The sequence below is a fragment of the Chiloscyllium plagiosum genome, unplaced genomic scaffold (assembly GCF_037043375.1).
Source record: "Chiloscyllium plagiosum isolate Xiang-an unplaced genomic scaffold, Cpla_swu_hap1 HiC_scaffold_3, whole genome shotgun sequence".
Taxonomy (NCBI): domain Eukaryota; kingdom Metazoa; phylum Chordata; class Chondrichthyes; order Orectolobiformes; family Hemiscylliidae; genus Chiloscyllium; species Chiloscyllium plagiosum.
Genome location: NW_028270141.1, coordinates 78,126,446 through 78,144,770, shown reverse-complemented (window position 1 = coordinate 78,144,770; position 18,325 = coordinate 78,126,446). Strand labels below are relative to the sequence as shown.

The 18,325-nt window shown below is 40.2% G+C and overlaps 1 protein-coding gene across 1 annotated transcript in view; it reads left to right on the top strand.

Moving 5' to 3' along the window:
• Positions 1-18,325, top strand: part of LOC122545235 (synaptotagmin-like protein 2) — a 206,429-nt gene that overhangs the window by 164,886 nt on the left and 23,218 nt on the right. The window contains exons 10-11 of the mRNA XM_087980991.1: positions 12,570-12,672; positions 15,411-15,572. Coding sequence (XP_087837117.1) covers positions 12,570-12,672; positions 15,411-15,572 — 265 coding nt within the window. The remainder of the gene's footprint in view (positions 1-12,569; positions 12,673-15,410; positions 15,573-18,325) is intronic.

Sequence of the window (18,325 nt, the reverse complement as noted above, 5' to 3'; positions counted from 1 at the left end):
CACATAATACTGGATAGTGAGACCAGTTTAGTTCGAAATTTTGTAGTAAAACGCCCTCTAAGTTAAAAAGTGATCGTTGTGGAATTAAATTCCATTTAGCATTGAAAATTGCATACTCCAAACCCAAACAAGAAACAAAGAATGAAGAAAGCTAATTATGCCGTTGTAAGGTGGGAGGTGACTAAAGTTGATTGGGTAAATACACGAGAAGGTGTGGCATAAATAGACAATGGTAAACATGGGAAAAAAAGAACATGTTTAACAAAAATGCATTCCATGACCAAACAAAACACCATAAGTAATGTTGGACTAGTGTTATGGGCCAGACCAAACCCCCTTCAAATATATCAAGGAGATAGTCTAGATTCTAACCTTTTCTTATTTAAAGGGAAGTGATTAGGTGCTGTGTTCCAGATATAAATCCAGACATGACTCAACTTTAAGCAAAACATACTTTATTCTTATTCTGCAGTTAAAATACAAACAAAAGAGAAAAGAATTGGTCAAGCTTTACCTCTAATGGAAAACTTAACAGAATAATAGATTATTTAAACACTAAACAGAACTGTTCCAATATGGTAACATCCCATAACCTCATCCTTGGGGAAGACAAAAACAATGAAATAGATAATTTCACATGCAATGTTTCTCCAGTCCAGGAAGATAGAACATCACGAGAAACTTCTGACAGAGGGAGAGAACTCAAATGTTTTGCTATTGAAGAGAGAGATGTACGGCAACTTCAAAACCCAACAACTATTGAAAGCGAAACTAAAACCCTGGTTCTGTGGGAGCCTAATTCCAAGCATTCACGCTGCTTCTGCTGTTCCAACTTTAAAAAAAGCAAAGCCTCACAAGTTGATAACTTTATTGGCTTGGAACATCCCACATGGCACCACTGTCTCAACCTCTCCTAATTTAAAAAAAAAGTACAAAATACATCTTTTGGAGCCATAGTATCATCACACTAAACAGAGCATACGATATTACAAAGAAAAGGGACATGTCTGTGAATTGGGAATGATTTGCAAATGAGTAAATGGTGGCAACCAAAGTTGATGAAAGGGGAAAAATAGAGTGATAATAAATTAGACAGGAAAAGTTAGAAGTATATGAAAAAGAGAAAACAATATACAATGGTCACTGAGAAGCTGAAACACATAATAGTATAATGGAGAATGACGAGTGGCAGAGATGTTGGAAAAATGTTTTATCTCTGTCTTCACTGTACAGGACATAAATTATATACTAGAAATACTTGGTAACAAGGGGATAATAAGTGTAAAGAACGTAAGGCAATTAATATCAGCAGTCTCAACATATGGGAAGCAAGAGCAGAAAAATACTGACTGGTTAATGATACTAACATCATTGTAGTGAACATATCATTGAAACCAAGCAATCCACTCTCATTAAGTATGAAAGAGATCCAAGCAAAAAGACTCTGAATGTACAATGTGCTGCTCAAAGCAAGGTCAAGCTCTAGGTCCTACACAAAACACTACTGGTTACAAAAGAGAAAATGCTGGAAAATCTCAGCAAGTCTGGCAGCATCTGTAAGGAGAGAAAAGAGCTGACATTTCGAGTCTAACTGACTCTTTGCCAGCTTTGACAAAGGGTAAGTTAGACTCGAAACATCAGTTCTTTTCTCTCCTTAAGATGCTGACAGACCTGCTGAGATTTTCCAGCATTTTCTCTTTTGGTTTCAGATTCCAGTATCCGCAGTAATTTGCTTTTAACTAGTGATTACAATGTTGTCAGGATATCCAGAAGTCATTTATTGCATGTTGGTGATATGTATGATGGGATCAAGAAGGTAACCTATCTATCAGCAAAGGAAACAGCTCTATGGGAGGCAAACATACATTGAGATCTCAAAGATATATATACATTTTTCCACTGTTGAAGATACTAGTGGGGGAAAAAAACAATTGTGGTGTCAGGTTAAGTCTAATTCCTGAATGACTCCAAGTTTATTTAAATTACATAGTCTTTGTTCCTATAAAAGCCAAACATTGCGAACGCTGCAGATCTGAATTAAAAGAGAAAACGTTGAAGAAAATCAGCAGGTTGGCAGCAACTGTGAAAAGACAGACTTAGTGTTTTAAATCCAATATGAGCCATATTGATGGATGGGGGGGGGGGGGGGGGGCAGATGTTCACAGGTACTGGGATAGCTGACAATATGTGAAGCATTAAAAAATTGGATAATGAGAATTCAGAGACAGTATGTTCCTGTTAGGGTGAAGGTCAAGGCTGGTAGGTATAGGGAATACTGGATGACAGAGAAATTGAGGTTTTGGTCAAGAAAAAGAAGGAAGCACATGTCAGGTATAGAGAGCAGAGATCGAATGATTCCCTAGAAGAGTATAAAGACAGTAGGAGTATACTTAAGAGGGAAATCAGGAGGGCAAAAAGAGGTCATGAAATAACTTTGGCAAATAAGGTCAAGGAGAATCCAAAGGGATTCTACAAATACATTAAGGGCAAAAAGGGTAACTAGGGAGAGAATAGGGCCTCTCAAAGATTAGCAAGGCAGCCGACGTGTGGAACCGCAGGAAATGGGGGTGATACTAAATAAGTATTTTGCATCAGTGTTTACTGTGGAAAACGACATGGAAGAGGCAAAGTGTGGAGAAATAAATAGTGACATCTTGAAAAATATCCATTTTACAGAGGAGGAGGTGTTGGGCCTTCTTAATATGCATGAAGGTAGGTAAATCCCTGGACCCTGATCAGGTGTACCCTAGAACTCTATGGGAAGCTTGGGAAGAGATTGACGGGCCCCTTGCTGAGATAACTGTACAGCAGAGATAACCACAGGTTAGGTGCCGGAAAACTGGACATTTGCAAATGTTGTGTAACTATTTTAGAAGGGTGGTAAGGAAAAGCTACGGAACTATAGACCCATGAGCCTGAAATCGGGGGTGGGCAAGTTGTTTTGAGGGAATCCTGAAGAATAGGATTTGCACGTATTTGGAAAGGCAAGGACCGATTAAAGATAGTCAACATGGCTTTGTGCATGGGGAACTGTATCTCACTAACTAAATTGAGTTTTTTGAAGAAGCAACAAAGAGAATTGATGAAGGCAGAGAGGTGGATGTGGTCTATGTGGATATCAGTAAGGCATTTGACAAGGTTCCTCATGGGAAACTGGTTAGAAAAATTAGATCACATGGAATACAGGAAGAACTTGCCATTTAGGTACAGAACTGGCTCAAAGATAGAAGACAGACAGTGGTGGTGGAGGGTTGTTTTTCAGACTGGAGGCCTGTGAGCAGTGGTGTGCCACAGGATCGGTTCTGGGTCAACTTCTTTTTGTCATTTATATAAATGATTTGGATGTAAACGTAGGAGATTTGGTTAGTAAGTTTGCAGATGACACTAAAATTGGAGGTGAAGTTGATAGCAAAGAAGGTTACCTCCGATTACAACGGGATTTTGATCAGATGGGCCAATGGCCCGAGCAGCGGCAGATGGAGTTTAATTGAGATAAATGTGAGGTGCTGCATTTTGGAAAGGCAAATCAGATCTGGACTTGTACACTAAATGATAAGATCCTGGAGTGTTTTGCTGAACAAAGAGACCTTGGAGTGCAGGTTCATAGCTCCTTGAAAGTAGAGTCACAGGTAGATAGGATAGTGAAGAAAGCATTTGGTGCGCTTTCCTTTAATGGTCAGAGCATTGGGTATAGGAATTGGGAGATCATGTTGCAGCTGTACAGGACATTAGTTAGGCCATTTTTGGAATATTGCGTGCAATTTTGGTCTCCCTCCTATAGGAAGGATGTTGTGAAACTTGAAAGGGTTAAGAAAAGATTTACAAGGAAGTTGCCAGGGTTGGAGGATTAGAGGTATAGAGAGACACTGAGTAGGCTGGAGCTGTTTTCCCTGGAGTATCAGAGGGGTGACCTTATAGTGGTTTATAACGTCATGAGGTGCATGAATAGGATAAGTAGGCAAGGTCTTTTCCCTCGGGTGGGGGAGTCCAAAACTAAAGGGCATAGGTTTAAGGTGACAGCGGAAAGACATAAAAGGAATCCAAGGGGCAACATTTTCACGCAGAGGGTGATACGTTCTGGAATGAGCTGGCACAGGAAGTGGTGGAGGCTAGTATAATTATAACATTTAAAAGGCATCTGGATGGGTATTTGAATAGGAAGGGTTTGGAGGGATATGGGCTAAGTGCTGGCAGGGGGGACTAGATTTACATATCTGGTCAGCATGGACAAGTTGGACTGAATGGTCTGTTTCCATGCTATATCTCTATGACTCTATTATTCTACTGCCTGGCAGCCCCTCCACAGATGTTGGAATCAAACATTTTCAAACAGATGTTGGAATCAGTCAAGCACCAGCCTTACCCCATCATCGTGGCACACCTTGGGTTCACTGAAACTAGATCAGGAATTTAATACTGCTTTTTGGAGCTCATTGATCTTACTACTGTTAGGACACTCCGCATTCAGGGAAGTGACCCACCTCATGCAATCAAATAGGGTTTGAGCTGTTAGCTTGCTCTCTTATTGGTCACTGACTTTGTGCCTTCTTGGATACGAACAGCACCTCTGGCCTGTCTCTTTGTGCACTGCTGCTTCATTCAGAATAGAATCTAATGTTTTCCAAATCATGAGAGGGCTGAATAAGGTAGATAGCAAGAAACTGTTGCTGCTCATAAAATGATCAATTCTGAGAGGGCACAGATTTGCAACTGTAGCAAAAATGATGTAAGAGAAAAGCTACATCATACACCAATTGGTTCAGATTCTGAAAAGTGCCTGGAAATGTGACAGAGTTAATTGAGATATTCAGGAGGAAATTGTGTGATTATTTGAATAGAAATAATGTGAAGGGGTATGAGAAAAGTCAGGTGAATGCCATTACACCATCATGCTCTTTGGAGAGCTGTGCAGACTCAATGGGCCAAGTTTCTCCTCCCATGTTGTAACCAATCTGTGATTATTATTGCACTGTTTGCCCCGATTTATGGGCCTGAGTAAATTGTGCCTATTCTGTCTGAAGCTTAAAAGAATTTGAAGTAATCTCATCAAAACATGCAATTTTCTGAAGGGGTTTGACAGGGGAGAAACTGAGAAATTGTTTTGTATATGTAGTTCAGCTAAGTGTTTGATTTTATTTATTAAATGCTTATGATACGATGTTGGAATTTGTTCCTTTTAGTAATTATTTGCAGTTCAGACTGATTCTTATCTCAGCTATTTTACCCAAAACAGTCAATAGATATCAATTGGTGCAATTTTAAAATAAGAACTGGGCTTCTATCAATTTACATAGCTTTTTCTAGTGCATACTAATTGCATGTATTCACAGCAGGCATTGGACATTTGTTTTCAGCCACTTTTCTTTTGAACCTGACCAAAATCTAAAACTGAGCTAGTTGAGCAGGATGAATGACAAGTTATGTATTATTGGGAACTGACTCATCTGTAATAATCCCTGAATGGATTTACTTACTGATGCTGCTTGAAATCTTTATGTAGTAGTCCTAATGAGAATTTATTTAATCTGTACCGTATCTGTAGCTCATGCCATTAAAAAAACATTTATTTAACTAGGAGAAAGTGAGGATTGCAGATGCTGGAGATTAGAGTCAAAATGTGTGGTGCTGGAAAAGTACAGCAGGTCAGGCAGCATCCGAGGAGCAGGGGAGTCTATGTTTCGATCATAAGCCCTTTGTCATAAATTGGGGGGGGGTTAGGGACAAGTGGGCTGAGAGATAAATGGGAGGGGGTGGGGCTGGGGGGCAAGGTAGCTGGGAATGCGATAGTTGGATGAAGGTGGGGGTGATAGTGATAGGTCAGAGCATGGGGTGGAGCGGATAGGTGGGAAGGAGGATGGACAGGTACGACCGGTCAAGAGGATGATGCTGAGTTGGAGGGTTGGATCTGGAATAAGGTCAGGGGAGGGGAGATGATCAATGTCAATTTCACCAGTTTCCTCATCTTCCCTCCCCCAACCTCATCCCAGATCCAACCTTCCAACTCAGCAGCACCCTCTTGACCTGTCCTACCTGTCCACCTTCCTCCCCATTTATCTGCTCCACCCTCTGCTCCGACATATCACCATCACCCATTATTTACCTATTGCATTCCTAGCTACCTTACCCCCAGTCCCACCTCTCTCCCATTTATCTCTCAGCCCCCTTGCCTCCCCCCCAAAAATATCCTGATGAAGGACTTACGCTTGAAATGTCAACTCTCCTTCTCCTCGGATACTGCCTGACCAACTGTGCTTTTCCAGCGCCACACTTTTTGATTCTATATTATATTTGACAAAGCATCCCACCTTCAATTATTTATATGCGTTACATTTAAATAAAGAAAATGTCTGAACTTTTGAAACTGCTTGGTATATTTCCTTGACATAGATATCACACATGTCGAGTGGAAAAAAAAAACTTTGCAAGGGGTATTTTTTCTTAAAAACGAAACTGTGATGTGGAGGTGCCAGTGTTAGACTGGGGTTGGACAAAGTGACAAGTCACATGACACCAGGTTATAATCCAACAGGGTTATTGGGAATCACAATTTTTTGAGCGCTGCTCCTTTGTCAGATGAAGTGACGAAGGAGCTTTGCTCCAAAAACTTGTGATTTCAAATAAACTTGTTGGACTATAACCTGGTGTTGTGTGACTTCTGACTTTTAGAAAATAAACTGGTCATACCACTGAGAATGTAAACACATTAACAACTCTTAAAATTGCTTTAACTATTGATAATAACACTACTTTTCTGTAAAGATGAGCTTTGAGATTGTTGCAAAGTTCAAAGTATGGGGCGGTATGGTGAGTCCAGGTTTGAGCCTATGATTTCCCTACCTGGTGGGTTCCAGCTGTCATCTTTGCTGTCACAGAAATGCAGGGAATAGAGGTCATGTGCATCTACCACATGAGGACAGGTATACTTGGACCAGAAATATCCTCGATGATTTTCATACAACTTTTAATATTTGATTACATATTTGCTTTAGCAAATGGCCTGATCTTTTTCTGGCTGAAGTATTGTATAAGCTTTGGAGAGACCAGCAAAGGAAAGATAATTTTCTCAACAAAAGTAAAAAAACAAAAGTTATTAGAGAGATCAAACTGTATACAACATGCTTTCTTGGTTATCACTAGACATAATCCAAATTATATGATAAGAGACAAATCTTTGCTGCACATGAAACAACAAGCTGCACAATATTTCACAAGAACTGTTAGTAAATGGGCATTCAACAGCTCCTTGATAAGTAGTGATAAGAAGGTGGGAGGAAAATTGAAATATAATGAGATAGAAAATATACTGACATAAAATGTTGTAATTTAAAAGGTGATGCTTTTTAAGGTTTTTTTTAATTTTAGAATGGAGCTTACAATGATTAGCTATAATCTCAATACACATCGACGCTTCAATCAGATTTACAGAAAAATAGCAATTACTCTATTATATGTGAGAAAGCATAAATTGATTTTATAAGTCTAAGGAGAATTCTATCAGAGGCCAATCATTATGTTATATAATGCTTCATTGGTTTGTATGAGAGGAACATCCATACAGTCATATCAGGCTATAGTTTCCATTTATTGGCTAAGTCTGAGTTCTGTTTTATTTTTTGGAGGGTTTGTTGCTGCTAGGGCCAAATGAGATCTCTCTAAGTACCTCATCAAACTTGCCTCATTAATTAACTGCCCAGACCCTAAGGTAACACAAATGCCTGATTTTCTTCCACTTGACCTAATGCCATTCCTGGAACAATTTGCCACACAGCAGATATCCTGGAATTCACTGGCATCCTTTGTGCACCTGGACAAGCACTGTCAGTCCGAAATTACCCTGCACAGTCCCTGATATTTGCCCTGGACCTGGCAGACAGTGAGGCATTGGCTTGCTGCTTTGTGGACAAGAACCTGGAGGGTCTGCTGAAACGGGTCTTTCTCTTCCACCATGACCAGCAGTGAAGTCCATGCCAATCTGGTTTGTAGTTGCAATGTGGGCTAGAGCAAGCTCAATTATATGAAGGAATTCACAGCACTATAGGAATAAGGTCAATGTCCTCCACCATTTTGCTAGAACGTTCCCTCATATTCTCTCCAATATGTCACATTCAATCCATCTCTGATACTGTACCCACCTCCATCAAGATTCATGCTCCATCACTCTCACTGTTGCATGTAACATCTTCCCTACTCACTCCTAACTGTGACAGCATTAACCCTGCATGTTCTCTGTGTTGCCTACTCACTCGTTCTGCACGCCTCCCAATCTACATCAATTGTCATAGCTGTTCCACCAACTTTCATCTCTTATAATAGCTGTCTCACTCTCATTCCATGAGGAAAACATGCCACAATATATCAGAAAGTGTCAACATGAGTGGTGTGTTGCTTGCTATTTTGGCTTCTCACATCTTTTGAGAATCTTGCCTCTCACCATCTCTAAGTAAAACCAGGGTTATTATCAGAAGTTGCTTTTGAATTACTGTGGCAGGACCTCCTGAGCAAAGGCTATCCCCCTTACTTGCGTGAGTGAGGCCTGTTGACAACACTAGTAAGTTTCCCAGGTTTTGTCCATGCTAAATGGCGGAGCAAGATAGCAGTAAAGTGTATAAAGGGAAGTCAAGGATGCTGAGAGCAACCCTGTATGCTAAGAGTGCGTTAGTGCTCTGAGAGGTTTAATTGGAAGCAACAGCTTTCGGAGTGCCGCTCCTTCATCAGGTGGTTGCAATGAAGAAGCGGTGCCCCGAAAGCTTGTGCTTCCAATTAAACCTGTTGGACTATAACCTGGTGTTGTGTGATTTTTAACTTTGTGTACACCCTAGTCCAACACCGGCATCTCCAAATCAGTGCTCTGAGAGTAAGTGAAGAGCCCAGAAAGGCAACGATGTCCCCTCTGTGAGCTGAATGTGTGTCCCTGAGTGCAAGTGCTCTTACTGCAGCATTAAAATGATAGATACCAGTGCAGCCTGAAGGGCACATTGGAGATATGCCGTGAGGGTACTTTAGAGGCTGGCACATTTTGATTGCCAATGCCCGTGGACATGGAGTGAGTGTGGCCAGTGTGCATGCAGAATGCCCTGAGATGTTGGTGACCAGTTCCAATACGGAGGTCCATTCGAACTGAGCAATAAGGTGAAACTTCCAGGTGCTCGTTCTGAACTCCTTGTTGAGTTTTCCTGAGGTCGATCTTGTTTGGAAAATCTGGTAAGATGGGAGGCTGAATATGAATGAGATAAATTTGACTGTTAACAAAGCATTTGACAAGCAATAATCACCATCAATTTGCAACTTGCTAATGCCTAGCATGAGTTTCACCATGCTACATGTGAATAATAGAAAAGATGGTGCAAGTTGCTCCCCACATTCAGATAGGCCTCACTGCATTTGGTGCCTAGTTCTGTTACACATCTCATCATTGCCACATTGTTCAAATCCCTGTAAGATTCCATACATACTGTTCAGATAGAGCTAATGATACTTTGTGATGTTAATTTCCATTTCATCAGGTTATTCCCAGCTTGCTTGTTCTCTTTTTGCTTTTTATTCATTCATGGGATCTGGATGTTGTTGCCTGGTAAGCATTTATTGTTCATCTTTAGTTGCCTTTGAGAAGGTGGTGGCAAGCTACCTCCCTAAACCATTGCAGCCCATGTCCTGTAGGTAGACCCACAATGCTGTTAGGGAGGGAACTGCAGGATTTTGACCCAGCAGCAATGAAGGAAAAGTCAGGATAGTAAGTGGCCTGCAAGGGAGCTTACAGGTGGTAGTGTTACCATGGTATCTGTTCCCTGTCCTTCTAGATGGTCGTAGCTGTGGGTTTGGAAGGTACTGTCTCAGGAGCCTTGGTACATCTTGAAGATGGTAAAGGGTTCTGCTACTGAGCATTGGTGGTGGTGGGAGGGGATGTTTGTTGATGTGATGCCAATCAAATGGGCTGCTTTGTCCTGGACAGTGTCAAGCTTCTTTGTTGTTGTTGGAGCTGCACTCATCCAGGCAGATGGGAGTACAGTTGTGACTTGTAGATAGTAGACTGACTTTATGCAGTCAGAAGGTAAGTTATTCAGTGCAGGGCATCTGGTCTCTGACATGCTCTTGTAGCCATAATGTTTATATGGCTAGTCCAGTTCAGTTTCTGGTTAATGGTGACACCAATGTTGTGGATAGTGGGTGACTCAGCAATGGTAACAACATTGAATTTCCAGGGACTGTGGCTACATTTTCTTTGTTTGAGATGGTTATTGCTGGGCATGTACGCCATGAATGTTACTTGTCACTTGTCAGGCCAAATTTTTTTGATTTGATTGATTTATGATTGTCACGTGTACTTAGGTACAGTGAAAAGTTTTGTTTTGTGTGCACCTTTGTTAAGTCTGCTGGTAGACATTCCCAAGGATGCTCATAGTGGTGTCTGGGACATTGTGTGGAGTGCAGGGTTCAGTGTGTGTGACAATGTCAGCCTGCTGTTTGTATGGGCAGATCATACCATACAAAGATCAGGGTAATTGAACAGAGCAAGGACTACAAAGTTACAGCTGCAAAGAAGATGCACAAAAAGCAAGATCCACATTAGATATTGTCCTTATCCTGCTGCATTTGGACATAGACTGCTTCAATATCTGAGGAGTTGCGAATGGAGCTGAACATTGTGCAATCCTCATTGTACATTGTCCATTCTCACTTCTGACATTATGTCTCAGTCTAGCAGCTGCATCCTTCTAAACTCAACCAGCTTAGTCAGTACTACTTCTGCCAAGCCACTCTTGATGATGGACACTGGTGCCCTTGACACCCCCATGCTTGTCAAAATTGTGTTCAACATGATTAATCAACTTGAGGGTGTGGGGTGGTAAGTGGCAATCAGCAGGAGGTTTCTGTGCCCATGTTTGACCTGATTCCATGAGACTTTATGGGGTCTGAAGCCAATGTTGAAAATTCCTAGGGCAACTTCCTTCCAGCTGTACACCACTGTGCTGCTACTTCTGCTAGGTCTATCCTGCTGGTAGGACAGACCATTCTTAGGGATGCTGCAAATGGTGTCTGGGACATTGTGTGTAGTGCATCATTCAGTGAGTATGACAATGTCAGCCTGTTGCTTGTCCAGTCCACAAGACAGCTCTCCCAATTATGACACTAGCCCTGAGATTAATTTTCAGGGTGTATCGGGCTGTGTTGTTTCTGGTTGTTAATACCAAATGTTTCTTAGAATTTCATATTCTTATTGAGATAAAATTGAATGGCTTGCTTAGTTAGCTTAGCTTGCCATTTCAGTGGATGGCTGAGAGTCACCATATTGCTAAGGCTCTGAAGTGACATGTAGGCCTGACCAGGCAAGAATGCAGCTATTCTTTCCCTGAGGGACATTAGTGAACCAGATGAGATTTAGCAATGGCTTCATTGTTATTATTAAACTTTTGATTCCAGCTATTTTATTGAATTCAAATTCCACTCTCTGCCATGGTGGGATATGAATTCAGATTCCTCAGAACATGTTCCATGTTGTGGTCCTATTCGCTGAGCTGGGAATTTGTGTTGCAGACGTTTCGTCCCCTGTCTAGGTGACATCCTCAGTGCTTGGGAGCCTCCTGTGAAGCGCTTCTGTGATGTTTCCTTCGGCATTTATAGTGATTTGTCTCTGCTGCTTCCGGTTGTCAGTTCCAGCTGTCCGCTGCAGTGGTAGGTATATTGGGTCCAGGTCGATGTGTTTGTTGATAGAATCTGTGGATGAGTGCCATGCCTCTAGGAATTCCCTGGCTGTTCTCTGTTTGGCTTGTCCTATAATAGGAGTGTTGTCCCAGTCGAATTCATGTTGCTTGTCATCCGCGTGTGTGGACTACTTTGACCACTAGGACTCATAACAGCACACAAACCAACAGCCACTCTCAGACAACAACTCACCAGAACGAAGGACCCGATACCCAGCATGAGCAAAACCAATGTAGTGTACAAAATCCCATGCAAGGACTGCACAAAACACTACATAGGACAAACAGGAAGACAGCTAACGATCCGTATCCATGAACACCAACTAGCCACAAAATGACTCGACCAGCTATCCTCAGTCGCCACACACGCGGATGACAAGCAACATGAGTTCGATTGGGACAAGCCAAACAGAGAATAGCCAGGGAATTCCTAGAGGCATGGCACTCATCCACAGATTCTATCAACAAACACATTGACCTGGACCCAATATACCGGCCACTGCAGCGGACAGCTGGAACTGACATCCGGAAGCGGCAGAGACAAACCACTATAAATGCCGGAGGAAACATCACAGAAGCGCTTCACAGGAGGCTCCCAAGTACTGAGGATGTCACCTCGACAGGGGACAAAACGTCTGCAACACAAATTCCCAGCTCGGTGAACAGAACCACAACAACGAGCACCCGAGCTACAAATCTTCTCACAAACTTTGATGACCCATGTTTCTGCATTAGTAATACAATAACTGTACATTACGATCAAGGATCCCTGTCTGAAAATTCAAAATAGATTATACACTGATAAATGAGATACATATGCATCCCATTTAGAGACCTGCACTTATGAAGAATATTTTTCTCTTCAAATAGATATGTGAAGACTTACCTGCTTCCTGACCGCACAAGACCGAGCAAACGCAAGTCATCTGTAAAGAAAGCTTCACTGAATCCCCAGTATAACGAAATCCTGAAGGTATGTTTGTCTGAAATTATGGCTTGTATGTGACCTTCCATTTGCAAAATTATTCTAAAATGTAGAACCACTGTATTGCTCCTCACCCACCCTCACTATGAATCTCCACAATATAAACCATTTGCTTTAATACAATCCTTCATCTAGGGAGATGCAATGGCAAGACCACATTATTTCACAGCAGCTAGGAGAAATTTTCATCTGAGTTGGACATATGCCTCCATACCACCTAACTCCAAATAATAAAAATTTCTTTCTAACACAGCACCACCAAACCAAATGATCAGAGACAAAACCAAACAATTTGTAGAAAACAAATTTCTGTTTGAGTATTGTTCATGAGATTCAGATATTTACTTGAGAGTAGAATAGTAAACCACTTGAATTGGGTAGTTCAGCTGTTCTTGTTTGTAAATCCTGACAGGATTTATTCTAATTTTCAACTTTCTAGCATGGAAACATTTTATTTTGTAGTGAGGAGACCACAAGAATAAAACAGTACAACCATACTTTGCATTTTCTTTTGTTTGTTTGACAATGAATCACGATTGCATCAAATCAGAATTGTATGCCTAATGGAAACCTGTACAGATTTCATTTACGCGTAATATTTTTTAAACACTAAAATACATGAATAGCTATTCAAAAACCTTTAGTGTTTCACACTTTGGACAACTCACATTTCTAATTAATTTTAAAATTGCAAACTGTATGTTCTGAACTTCCTCAATGCTTTTCGATACATTAATAAGATGAATGTGCAGAGAATTTACTTCCTTCAGGAAGCTATTTATTTCAAAACATATAAAATGAAAATAATCTGAGTTGAGAGATTGAGGAAAATACAAAAGACAATGGAAAATAAAACAAACAAGTATATTGGAAAGGAAAACTAAAAGTTTAAAGACAAGAATTTAAAGATGAGCAACTGAACTACCCAATTTGAGTGGTTCAGTATCCTACCCTCGAGCAAATCTCTGAAACTCACAATAGGTTGTTAAACAGAAATTTGTTTTCCTCAATTTATTAGTTTTGTCATTAATCAATTGGCTTGGTGGTGCTGTATAAATGTAATATTCCTAGACTTTTACATGACACAAAGGGGTGGGAGATAAGCTGTGAGGAGAATGCAGAAATGCTTCAGCTGTGATTTGGAGAAGTTCAGTAAGTGGATAAATGGCTGATAAGTGAAATATAATGGGTGTAAACATAGGGTTATCTACTTGGGTAGCAAAAACAGGAAAGTGATCTGAAAGGTGATAGGTTGGAAAAGGGGAGGTGCACTGAGACCTGGGTATTCTTGTACACATTGCTGAAAGTAAGCATGTGAAGAAGGCAAATGGATATTGGCCTTCATTGTGAGAAGATTTGAACCCAGGACCAGGGATATTTGCAATTTGTGAGACCATACCTGGAATTTTGTGTGCAGTTTTGGTCTCCTTATTCGAGGAAGACTGTTCTTGCTGTAGAGGAAGTGTAACTAAGGTTTATTACATTGATTCCTGGCATGGTAGAATTGATGTATTAAGAGAGATTAGATCAGGTTGGGACTATATTTACTGAGGTTTAGATAATTGAGGGGATCTCTCACAGATAGGACTAAACAGGATAAAAGCACAAATGTTGTTCCCAAAGGCCGGGAGACTAGAACCAAGGATCACACTCTAAGGATATGGGATAGGTCATTGAGAACTGACATGAGGAGAAATTTCTTCACTCCAAGGGTTTGGGGCAAAAGCAGGAAAAATGCTGCAAGTTGGATGATCAGCCATGACCATATTGAATGGTGGAGCAGATTCAAACTGCCAAATGGCCAGCTCCTGCTCTTATTTTCCAAATGTGAAATACACCAGTAAAGTTCAGGAACTTCGAGTTTAACATACAGCAATGTTAAAGAAAGGGGACCGTGACAAAGGAGTCAGTCAAAGCAAATAGTCATCTTTCTTGAGTGAGTAGGAAAATAACAAGGTGTCTTTGTTGTCAAGTTGATTCTGAGATGATATAATTAACAATGAAAGGCTGGAATCATGTTTGTCTGCTGAATAGGCTGTTATTCATGAGTAACCTGCTGTAGTGGCTTGTGGGTGGGTTTACCTAGTTAAATTCCAACATAACCCTATGAACACACAACCTTGTCTTATAATATCTTATTCCTAAATTCTTGGAAGTAGGTGGATGAGTGTGTGTACTCACTAGTTGAAGCAAAAGGGATTTCTCAGTGATCCAATTAAAACATAGGCCAAGAGTTTGTCATGATGGCAAGATCCCTGCCTCTAAGGGGTGGCAATGTCACCCAGAAAGGTGGTCCACGCTGAGGCAGCAAGGAGACTTGGAGAAGTGACAGCAACCATGTGAAACAAAAAAATGTTGAAAATAATTACAGAGCTGAGGGTTTTAAGTTTGAAAGTGTAATTTCATTTATTCTATTATGCTATTCCACATTTTAATACTGTTAAATGTTTAAGATACATAGTTAGGAATCTATGGATAACCAGGTGGACAAAGGTATAAAATAACACACACCTAAAATACTGTTAGATTTTACCAGTACAATCACTCTAAATGTGGCAAAACAATTCTTAATCATAATAGTTGCATAAGGTAGAACAGTTTTAGAAGGTGTCAAAGGAAATACTAAAGTGCTAAATATAACTCTTTTAGGTACAGTTCTGCTGAATCCCTTGTGATAGGACCTGGATTGCTTATTGAGTTGATGTATATTAGTGTATTCTTTTCAGTACAAAATAAAGAAGCAAGAACTTCTGAATCGAACTCTGAATGTCTCCGTGTGGCACAATGATACACTTGGTCGAAATGTATTCCTTGGAGAAACAGAGGTAGAGATGAGTAACTGGGACTGGAGCAATAAGACACCAAACTGGTACACCTTGCAGTCCAAGGTAACAATTGCCTTTTGCATAAGTTTCATAATTTTAACAAAGGAAGTTAACAACATTCATTGCTCAGGTTAGTTGGTTTTAATCATAAATTCTTTGAAATAATTTAAAATTTAAGTTTCGAGAGAAGCAAACAGTGTGTAATCTCAAAGTTTGGGTGAAGATTTGTGGCTCGGGTGCTCGTTGTTGTGGTTCTGTTCGTCGAGCTGGAATTTTTTGTTGCAAACGTTTCGTCCCCTGTCTAGGTGACGTCCCAAGCACTGAGGATGTCACCTAGACAGGGGACGAAACATTTGCAACAAAAATTTCCAGCTCGGCGAACAGAACCACAACAGTGTATAATTTGTACATTAAGCATAGAATGGGGATGGTATCACCCTGAATTGTGATTCTTACACCCTGATTTTACAATGCAATTGGAGTTGGGAATAAGGCAGGTGACAATCTGTGTAGATGTCAATAATGGAAAGTACCAGCTTGACATCAGTTTGCAGACAAATGTCAGACAGCAACAACTCACTGTCAGAGAAGTGTCACTCATGTACTTCTTGGGAGAGTGTGACTGAAATCCTTGAGAAGGAGGAGAGCTTTCTGCACTCAAAGGAAAGTCACAAAATCCATTTGAAAAATAAGAGATGATCTAATTAAAGCATGCAAGATTCTGAAGGGGCTTGTTAGTAGACACTGAGAGGCTGTTTCATACATCTGGGGAATTTAAAACATGAAGGACATTGCCTCAGGATAAGGCATTGGTCATTTAAGGCATGAGAAGGGAAAAGAAATCTTCACTCGAATTGTTGTGAATCTTAGAATCATCTACCCTCGAGAGTTGTGCATGCTCCAATATTGTGCATATTCAATGCTGAGCGAGTTGGATTTTTGGTCTCTCAGGAACTAAGAAAGATGATGAGTGGTGAAGTGAAGTCAAGGCAGATCAGCCACCATCACAGTAAATGGTAAAGGAAGCTCAAGGGATTGTACAGGTCTGCTCTGAGATTTTTTACATTCTGATGGATGAATAAAGATTTAACTACATAAAACTAAATATGAAACATAAAGTACTGTGAAAGAAAAACACAGATCCTGGCAACTAGGAAAGTTACAAACAAAATCAAATAGCAACATATAAGTTTGTAAGATTTAGGAAAGGCTTAGTGAAAGAAAGTTTTCAAGAGACATTAAAAAGAACATAACCTTTCCTTGCAATTATATTAGAAAAGAGAAGGTGAACAACAGCAATGTGAGCCACTTGAAAACTACTTATGACAATAATGTCATTGAAAATGAAGTGATGACTTCACCTGACAAAGGAGCAGTGCTCCGATAGTTTGTGATTTAAAATAAACCTATTGGACTATAACCTGGTGTTGTGTGACTTCTGACCTTGTCCACCCCAGTCCAATACCAGCACCTCCATGTCACTGAAAATGAAGTAATGGTAGAACTGTTGAATAATCAGTGCTACAGCAAGGAAGAGAACAAATGCTTGACATCTCAAGGAACCAAGTATTGAGTCAGGGTTGTGGAATTACTCAAATTTTGATAAGAAAGATAAGAACAATGAAGAAAATAAAGGTGCTGAAGAGTATCAAATTGCCAGTGTCTAATGGTTTCCATCCCAGTGTTTTACAAGAAGTCGTTGAGACTATTGCAGATGTCCTAACTATAATTTTTTGAAGTTCTTTCAAGTTCCTGAGCAGTCCTTTAATTTGGAAAATGCCCTTAATTTAAGAAACTTGAGAGAGGGAAATCAGGGAAGTAGAGAGCCCTTAGAGTCAAGGAAATTACTAGGGTTATAATCAAGGATAGAGTGACAACAAATTTTGAAATCTTTTTAGTTGATTAGAATCATTCAGTGTAGATTTGTAAAATCATGACTGATGAATCTGAATGATTTTTTGAGGAGGTGAACAAATAATGAATGTAAAGTATATGTCTGGATGTTATCTGAATATTTCTTAATTCATTCTTGGTTTGTAGCTATCATTAGTAAGCTCAGTTCACAGTTGCCCTTGAGAAAGTGGTGGTGTGCTGCCTTTCTGAATCATGACAATGCATTGATTGCAGATTTACCCAAAGGAAGGGAATTAGGATTTTGATTTTCATGCAGTGAAGGAACAGCATTATAGTTCCAAGTCAGATGGTTTTGTAACTTGGAGTTGAACTTGCAGGTGGTGGGATGCTGGACATGTCCTTCAAGAAAGTGTAGGTTGTCGGTTTGGAAGGTACTGTTGAAGAAGTCTTTGTGTTGCATACACAAATATATAAATTAGGAGCAGGAGTGGGTTATTTGGTTCTTCAAGTTCCACCACCCTATCAGATCAAGCCTGATCTGATTGTGCCTCAGGTCCATTTTCCTGCCTACTTCAATACCTTTTGACTCCCTCATTAGGGCGTATGTAATTGGAAACTGCTAAAAGACTATTGCCAGTACTTTCAAGGGTAAAATTAGAAAACAATTCTACATGCAAAAGATGGGAAAAATTTACAATTCCTTTTTACAAGCTACAAGTGATGCTAGGTCAATTGATAATTTTTAATGGAACACTGATAGATTCTTATTGACTAATTGTATTAAGGAACATGGCACAAAAACAAATATAAGAGTCAGGTTGCAGGTCAGCAATGATCATTTTGAATGAATTCACATGAACAAACAATTAAATAACTGACTCCTATTTCCACATTCCCATGAATGGAACATCATTTCCATTGCAGAACCCTTTTGGTGCCTGATTGAAAAGCTCTTTGCCATA